We start from the raw sequence: 9,010 nt of genomic DNA, 5'->3' as shown, positions 1-9,010 counted from the left end.
GGGGGGGGGGGGGGGGGGGAGAAAATAAAAAAGCATTTACCAAATGCAGCGTGATAGAAGGCGGAATTTCCCTAAATATTTCCTATCTGTGAACGCACTTATCGAAATCAGCATAAATCTACTCCCTCTCGGCAGACCAGGAGTGATGTGAAAATTAATCGTTGGGTTTTCTGATCATTTCTTGCTTGTTCGGATGAAAGTGGCATTTTGGGGGGTCTCGGGTTTGTCGTGAGGCTGCCGGGTCCTCCCTGCCCTTTGAGGGACGGGGCCGGTTCGCTGGGGAGCGGGGACACAGCGAGAGAGTTTGGGGTGAGAAACTCTTCCCAGCCCTTCCCAACTGGTCTCGCCGCTTTTGCTGACGCTAAAGTTGCAAGTGGGAGAAAAAAATATATATATAAAGAAAGAAAAAGAAAAGAAGAAATAAAGAGCCTCTTGGGGGAAAAGGGATTTTTCCCACGCACCAGGCGGAGGCACAAGAGAAAATAAATCTCCCTGCTCCGGGGAAAGGCGTCACCTCGTCCCAGTAAATTCACAGGGTTAGGGAAGGAGAGAGAAATGCAATAATTGTGAGACAACCCCGGGCCTGCTTCTTTAGTGCAAATGAATCGGTGGATGTGAGGAGCTGCAGGAGAGGGAGCCCATGGCCAAACTGAGAGGTGTCACGCTCCCACCTCCCAACTGCCTGCTTCTTTTTTTTTTTTTTTTTTTTTTTTTCCCCGATTTTAACCGGTTCCTGGGAATCCCTGACACAAACCCAGCAACATGGCGACCGGGACGCGAGACTGGGAAAATTATATTCGAGGAGGAGGAGGAGGGGGGGGTGGAAGCCACCGACAAACCCAAGCCCAGCCCAAGCTCTTGTTCTCTGAGCGATCCCCGTCAGAGCCTGCACGCTTTTATGCTTTTAAATTACAGTATCCCCGAATGGTAAATTGCTCTCTGCATGGGCGGGCATCACCCAGCCCCCGGTCCTGAGGAGAAAAACAAGCCCTGTCTCCCTCTTACACCGTTATTTATTATTGCGCGAGGGTTATAATTATTAACCTGGAACTTCATTTATTAAGAGAGATCAGAGATAGAAAGAAGCGCAAGATCATTTCTCATGTAAAGCTTTCTCCACTCCACCTTTTTATCCGGGTGGGTTTATCCAGGCACCTCGGGATGTCCCTGGCTGTGCACACCTGTGTGTGTAAAACACGGATACACGCACACACTCCTTATTTCTACAGCCCAGCTCTTTTTGTTTCTTTTTTTTTTTTTTTTTTTTTTTTTTTTTGTCCTTTTTAAAAAAAAAAAAAAAAAAAAAAAAAAAAAAAAAAAAAGTTCTAGGAAAAATATTAAACCCCCCCCTTTTTTTTTTTTTTTTTTTTTTTTTTTTTTTTTTTTTTTCGGTACCTTTTACAGCCTTTTTACCCTTTTCTCCCGGCAACAATCAAAATCCTCCTCTTTTTTTCCCCTGGAGAGGACCTTCCCCTCTTCACCAGCCACAGAAACGCAGCATTTGGAGCCTGACAAGCAGTTCACCCCCTTTCCAGAGCCATAAAACTTTTATTGGCCCTCGCTGCTTTAATATAAGTTTTCTTAGGGCTTTAGAGCATAAAAAGGAAATTATTCACGGTATTATCCCATCTGCTTTTGCTGCTGGCAAAGGGTAATTCTCCCTCTCGCTCCCACTGATAATGTAACCTTTGTCGGCGGCTTTTTCTCCCTTTTAATAACGATTTTAAATATGTGTGTTGGTCTGAGAGGGGTGTCGGGGTGTGTGGGTTTGTGTGCATGTGTGTGCACACGTATGTGTGTGTACGTGTGTGATTGTGTGCACGTGCGCGTGTATTTAAATAATAAATAATCGTAATAAGTAATTTAATTTCTTTTCACTTTTAAAGACCCCGCACAGAAACTCTGGGGCCTTTTTCTTTTTTTCTTTTTTTCTTTTTTTCTTTTTTTCTTTTTTTCTTTTTTTTTTTTTTTCTTTTTTTTTTTTTTTTTTTGAGATTGATCCTTTTCCTTTGTTTTCATTCGCGGCCCAATGGCAGCCCGGCCCCGGAGCCACGTGATCCCCCTTTGTGGCCGCGGGCGCGGGCCGGGCCGCGCAGAGCCGCGGAGGGGGCGGCGGGGCCGGGCCGGCCTCCCTGGGCCCGAATCCCAGGGGTTTCACCCCAAAAGGGTTCGCAGACGCGAACCCCGCTGTGCGGACTCCGGAATATTTCACGCGGTCCCTTCCCTGCGTTTTCTTCGCCATTTTTGCACACACGTCATTTCTTTTTGCCTTTAAATGCGACTGATAGGACAAGGTAAAATTGATAACAGAAAGTTTATTCAAGAATTGTTCAACAGACAACCCTTAAGCAAGGAAATAAAATAACTACTATAAGAACAAAGAAAGATCTCCAAAGAGGAGGGGTGAGGTGGGAGGGAGGGATTAGCTATAGTTCTTCTAATTCAGGACTATACAATTACAGTCTGGTTCTGCTCTCATGCCTCCAGTAGAACTAATTACATTATTCATAAGTACGAAGGTAACATAAAACTACTGGTCTTTCTAAATTACAATAACTAAAATAAGCTTGTTGTACAATGACAAGGAAACACAATGTCCTTTATAACAAGTAAATACTAAAAAAGTACAATTTGATTCTTTTTTTTTCCTCATATAAATACATAATATTGGGGATAAATAATACAAAAAAAGGAAAATATTTTAAACTGGCTATAACCAATAAATATATATGAATGTTCACCAGAACACACACCTATTGAAGGACGTCTCGACTGAGTTGGACGAATGCCCTTCAAAGTTGTTTTTATACCCATTATATGTAAACTCTAAGTGCAACAAAGATGTCCAGACAAGAAAGCATTAGCAAATACTAGAGATCCATTCACTTCTGCTTCGATTGGAGGACATTCCGTTTGTTCAAATATACCCTGTTTTCACGTAAGGTCAAGAGAAGAGGAGGAAAGAAGCGTAGGACTTCTAAGTTCTTAAGATTGCTTTTCTGCTAATGAACCCTAAGAAAAAATACCCCCAAAACAAACAAAAAAAAAAACCACCCTGGTGTCATCGAATGGAGACTTCATGTCATCAGAGGCGAAGGTGGGAAAATATTCAGACCTGTCAACTCTTTCTTCCTCTCTTTGGAACCCTGTTATTGTTGGAAGTGGGGGTTTTAGGCATTTCAAAAACTTGTTTCCCAAACCTTTTGCAATTCTTAGACCTCTCTTATTTTTTTTTTTTTTTTTTAAATCATTATTATTATTTTTGAGAGGGGAGGCAGGGGCTGGAGGGGAAGAGCGTGAATCCTGTGTGTTGGCAGGTGTGTATATTTGCAGTTTGTGTGGAGACTGGTGGGAAGACACTCAGCGAAAAAGGATGCCTCCTTCTGAAGGCTGGGAAGGAAAGCGCGAGGTTCCTCTTGAGAAGGAGCTGGAGAGGAGGGTAGTTTTCTTGCTCAAATCTCTTTTGATTGCATATGTATACACGTGTGCATGTTTCTGTAGAGGCAGACACACCAACTGCAGAGGCTTGGCTGGCCGACCGTTCTCCTTTCCAGTGTCCAAGAATTATCAGTGATGATTGGTGCTTGGTTTGGAAGGATGCTGCTGCTAAAAATCTGCTAGATTCCCACAGAACTACCCCAAACCCATTTCAGAAGCATTTGTGTTGAAACACGGGAGGTATATCTCTTCAGAGAGAGTGCTGCTCTTGGCAGTAAATACTGAAATGGTTGGAAATTGTGCCTAATAAATCCCAGAAATAGTAATAGCGAGCACAATAAACTGGTAGAAATTGCCCTGTCAAAGAAAGAAAGAAAAGAGCTCAACACAAATGTTCCTGAAGCCGATCCTGCCCTCTTCCCCTCTCCCGTGCCCTGTGGCGAGGTCCCATCTGCTTCGCCTGAGCCTGTCCCTGCTCCCCATCACAGGTGGGTCAGCTTGGGCGCCTCTTGGATTCTGCCCTGAGAAGAAGCGTGGTGCGTGGAAAGGTCTGTGTAGGTGGGGTGGGTCTCACATGGTCCGTGGTGCTGGCTCGGGGGCATCTGCGGGGGCCCGTTGTAGTCCATGTTGGCAGCCTGGTGATGGGGCAGGTGATTGAGGCCGTAAAGGGACGGGCCAGAGGTGGGCATAGAATCCACATAGTTACCTCCAACATAGACGGGGCTTCCCTGCATACTGGGAGTCCCGTAGGCCACCCCGTTCCCTTGTAAGACGTGGGGGTCGTACTCGGGGGCCGTGTTGGCGTATTTCTGTTGGGAGGGGCAGCCTTTGATGGGGTTTTGGTAGTTAGTTGACATGGCATAGGCATTTTGGTGGGGTTTATTGAAGGAAGGCGGCGAGGGGGCATCATAGTTACTGCTCATGGTGTGCAAGGCGTTCATAAATCCGGCGGAGGATTGCATGGGCTGGGGGGGGCTGCCGGTGGGGGAAGGCCCTCCGGAAGAAGACCCCATGCCTTTCGACTTCTGATCTTTCTTATACTTCATCCTCCTGTTTTGGAACCAGATCTTGATCTGCCTCTCGCTGAGGTTCAGCAGGTTGGCCATCTCCACGCGGCGGGGCCTGCACAGGTAGCGGTTGAAGTGGAATTCCTTCTCCAGCTCCACCAGCTGAGCACTGGTGTAGGCCGTGCGGGCTCTCTTGGAGGCCGAGGAGCCTGGAGGGCTTTTCTCGCCGCTGCAGGTTTCTGCTGGCCGCGAAATGAAATAAAAGATAATTACTTACATGCAGAAATTGAATGCATCGTTTCTTAATAAATCCTGGAACAGGCACAAGAGTTCAACCCCCCCTTCCCTCACCCCTTCGCATTAGCCTGCACTCCATAATCATGTCATTTATTAAGAGTTCTGTTCTCCAAAGCTGCCCCTGGTTTATGAAAATTTGATCATGTCATGTAAAAAAGGATTCCAGGGCCATTTATTTAGGAGTCGATTATTTCCAACAGATAATTTTGAGAAAATAATATTTGGCAGGGGGGCAGTCACTGCAAAGCCAATTAATACTAACACGGGTCAGTGTTGGGAGGTATTTTTTTTGCCGACGTATGAATGCGCACACACACACACACACAAACACACATATGTGCATCTTGTGTGCGTCTTGTATTTGTGTAACACAAGCATTTACGTTATTAAACACCAAATTGCCTTTATACCTACCTTTTGGGGACATAAACATGCATATAATAGGTAAATGGTATTAATGTAGAGCGAAGTGCCTGCTGCAAATTTTATATGAATGTATTTGTCAGAAGAGTGGTATTCCCATACTGATTTTTTTTTTTACTGGATTGCATTAGAGATGTGTCTGTGCATGCAAGAATATCCATGTGGTTATGCATATGCTATCTATATGCACGCATACACTCGGAGAGCACCACGATTACTGCTGTGTCTGGAGGCAGGGAGGTGGGAAGAGAACAAACGCTCTGCTGTAGCATCGTGAGGTTGAGCAGTGGGTGTACGTTTTCCTGTACCTGTACCCACGCAGCCAGACATGGGCCGTGTACAACCGCCCGGTTGTATTTCCCTGCGGTGCTTTGGAGATGTTTAAAATAAACCAAGTGTGCGCAGTCGGTGCTGCAGGATGGGCCAAGGCTGGCTCAGCCTGGCCGGGGCATGCGGCTGGCAGTCTTGGGACCATGCCCAGCACCGGGATCCTCGCTGGATCCTCACTGCATCCTCGCTGCATCCTCTCCCCATCTCCCCTCCCTCCAAACAAGACCATTCTGGCCAGTGGCTCCGTCACCTCGCTCTTCAGGCAAGCGGAGGGTTACAAAAGCAGGACCGTGTACCTGTGCTAGGGGAGCTGTTTTTCTGTTTGGAGTTTTGCCTCGATTCTTTCATCCAGGGGAAAATCTGCTTGGTGAGACTGGCGTTCGCGCTGAGGTTGGCTTTGCTGGGGGCAGTTTTAGTGCTCCCCGACTGGTTATTGCTGTTGCTACTGGTGCTGTTGGTGGCGGGGTTTGGGGGCGGCGAGACGGGGGGAGGCGGGTGGTGCTCCTGGGGCAAACTTGGCCTCATGCAGCTCCCGTTCAGGTCTTTACTTTTTGCGTGCGGGGTTGTGTTGCCAAGAGACTGGAGGGAGCAGGCAGACCTCTGGTAGTCGTTCTCCACGTGGGAAGCCGGCTGGAAGGGCTGCTGGGGACCCTCGTAGCCGAACCCATTGGCGCTCCCGTAGGAGTAACCCCCAAAGAGCGTGGAGCTGTCGTAGTACGTTGTCTTCTGCATCTCTGGGACTCCCCAAAATGATTTTTCCGGCTACCAGGGTCTTGACACCCCTATGGCAGAACATTGGCACCCCAAGGCCACGTGACAGGCCGTTTCCAGCTGTCTATTGGAAGCTGACCTGAAAGGTTAGGAGAAAACACACAATAATAGTACCCGGCCTATGAATCCATCTTGGGGCCTGAAAGGCCCATGACATGAATAGGGTCCCGCAGAACAGGGCGAACAGATGCTTTGAGCAGATTTTGTCCTGTGTGCAGCCTAAGGAGGCTCAACAAATGTTACAGTGCAAAAGCCTTGAGCTGATTTTGGGGGTAGTTTCCCTGGTCGGTTGCACCTTTTTTTTCCCTTAGAGGATGGCACCCAGGGTGTGTAACTACACCCACACTCTGTAAGTACACGTGGTTTCATCTGTGTACATCTACTTGCTTCTATATTTATCTATATACATATATATACACACCCATGCATACATATATGCATGTAGATGTGTGTGTTGTGTGCACGTAGACACATCCATGTCCAGATAACACACAAATTAATGTAAATATGAGAGTATAGAACGGATAATTGCTAGCTACGAGCATGAAAGGAATGAAAGTCTCGCTTTCTTACCCCTGACTTATTCAAATCAGCTATTCACACACATGAGAACCAGCAAGACATTATATCATCAGAAATTAAAAGTCTGCTAAGTTTATTGTAGGGCCCCTGTCCGCTATATTTGCTTTTAAACTGGAAACAGCAAATAGTCAATATGTTTTATCCAGGTAATGGTGTCGTGACACAGTTGGCCTGATTTGCTGTTTACACAATGTCTTTGGAATTCAGTGCAAATATTTTAAGCAGATTTAAGCAGGGGCATGAATTCAAGAATGTGCTTCCTTTGGCCTGTTTGTTACTCTCTCTCTCTCTCGGGTAGCACAGGTTGTATTTAAAAAACATACCCCTTCATTGCCTGCACTGCTTTGTACTCCTCCGTTTTGAATCTGGAACTACCATTGGCAAGATGTGATTCCAAAACCAGTTTAATTGCTGTTGTTTTTTTTTCCTTGGAAAACAAACGCATCACCAGGCCATTTGCTCTTAACTTTGTACCCTTTGATTTTTCATCGTTCCTCCCTCCCTCAATCCAAGCTCAAAAAGTCTAAAAAACCAATCCAAAACCTCAAATTACAAAATGAAACCTTCCTTTTTTCTTTCTCTCTCTGGCCTTTTTTTTTTTTTTTAAATATCTTTTTCTCCTTCTTTCCTCAAAACATAAACTTTCTCTACCATAAACACAGAGTAGAAATACCCTTAGAAATATGAAAACTATCTTGACCTGAAAATAATCTGATGTGTGAGGATCAATCAAGCAGCAAACATATTTTCAAAAGGCAGTGACTTCTCTCTGCAGCTTAGAGTTTACGAGGAGCCACTGTGCATTTTGTTTTGAAATTGATATCCACTGTATATTTAATTGTATCTATTGTATATTTAATTTTATCTGGGCTCTTTCATTCTCGAAAATAAAATAAAATAAACTCTGTGGAGATAAAGTCTAATGCGATATTTCTAAGTACCGGGGTTTAACAGAAGCCACAGCTCGACAATAAATAACATCTTTTTTTCCCTTCCCTGACTGCTGCGTTCTTATGTCATGTCACATGAAACCCCCGTACGCTCCTCACACAGCCCCAGCCAACGTGTCTGCGAAGGGACTCTTGGCTTTTTTTTTTAACACTGATTAAATCCTTTCTGCATTCCCAAATCTGTACGGTATCTTCCACGGAGATGTATTATTGTCTACAGAGAGGATGATATCCTTGCTGGGAGTTATTTTCATTTGGTTTCCTCGCCATGATAAATATGTCTTATTAAAAAGTAGACTCCACTACCCGAGCCGAGAAGCTGTGAATTAATTAACAAACAGCAGCGCCTTTATTATGAATAGGTTTGCTGAAAATATCTGCGAGGGCAGAGGTGGGAATTTCTCCAAGGCCTTCCTGTCTGCCATAGGTTTCTTTAAAAAAAAAAAACAAAACAAACCACAAAACAAACCCAAACCAGAACCGAGCAGAGAGGCTCAGCTAAAGCAGCTAAAAATAACAGCGACGCTTTTTTTTTTTTTCTAAATGTCCATAAAATAAATTTACAATCCCCTTCGCCCAAAAGCTCGCTCGCTTGTGGCTTCCACAGAAGATTTGCTTTGTACCTCATCTCTCAGCGCCTCACAAATGCCGCTCATTTATCTTCGCCGAGGACGGCCGCAATCCTAATTATTTACTCCAAGGAATTGTTTAAAAAAAAAAAAAAATCTCAGACAGAATAATAAATATTCGATTATCTCCTGTTCCAATTAAACCCGGGCAGGATCCGCGCTGGGTGTTTCATCACGCTCCAAGTTTCACTTTGCGAGCGGTAACATTTAACCACAAACTCTTTGCCTGCAACTTTTGAGTGCGAGGATTTAGAGGCACTTAAAAAATAAATAAATAAAAAAATAAAATAAAAATGAATAAAAATCGGGGGAAGGTGCGAGAGGGAAAGGGCTGCGGGGAGGAGGATGCTCGGAAAAAAAAATAATCAGGCGGTCGGGGGAAAAAGATCAAAGAAATGTAAGGCAGAGGGATTCTCCTGCAAAGCCATCCCCTCCATGTTGGAAATCCTAAATTCACAACCTGACTGTGTTTATGAAGAAGAGCAGCGCCTTTCCCCTCCCCCCGCCCCCCTCCTAAGGTATATTTCCCAGAGCCAGCGAAACCAGGCATAGCCCCGCTTTTAATTTAAATTATTATTAATAA

At 45.0% G+C, this 9,010-nt stretch overlaps 1 protein-coding gene across 6 annotated transcripts in view; it reads right to left on the bottom strand.

The window, feature by feature from the left end:
- Positions 1–2,300: 2,300 nt before the first annotated feature.
- HOXB3 (homeobox B3) overlaps positions 2,301–9,010 on the bottom strand; it is a 64,733-nt gene continuing 58,023 nt past the window's right edge. For 4 of the 6 annotated variants that reach the window (XM_014958992.1, XM_014958991.1, XM_014958993.1 and 1 more), the window contains 2 exons: positions 5,792–6,345; positions 2,301–4,687 (listed from right to left, as the gene is read on the bottom strand). In XM_014958992.1, coding sequence (XP_014814478.1) covers positions 3,921–4,687; positions 5,792–6,227 — 1,203 coding nt within the window. In that variant the 5' untranslated portion in view covers positions 6,228–6,345 and the 3' untranslated portion in view covers positions 2,301–3,920. Of the gene's footprint in view, positions 4,688–5,791; positions 8,628–9,010 lie in introns of those variants that run through there. The other 2 variants (XM_014958995.1, XM_014958994.1) reach the window with 2 other exon arrangements.

The sequence above is a fragment of the Calidris pugnax genome, unplaced genomic scaffold, assembly GCF_001431845.1.
Source record: "Calidris pugnax isolate Ruff unplaced genomic scaffold, ASM143184v1 scaffold335, whole genome shotgun sequence".
NCBI classification, from domain to species: domain Eukaryota; kingdom Metazoa; phylum Chordata; class Aves; order Charadriiformes; family Scolopacidae; genus Calidris; species Calidris pugnax.
The sequence above is the reverse complement of the archived record's forward strand: the minus strand, read 5'-3'. Positions and strand labels throughout refer to the sequence as shown.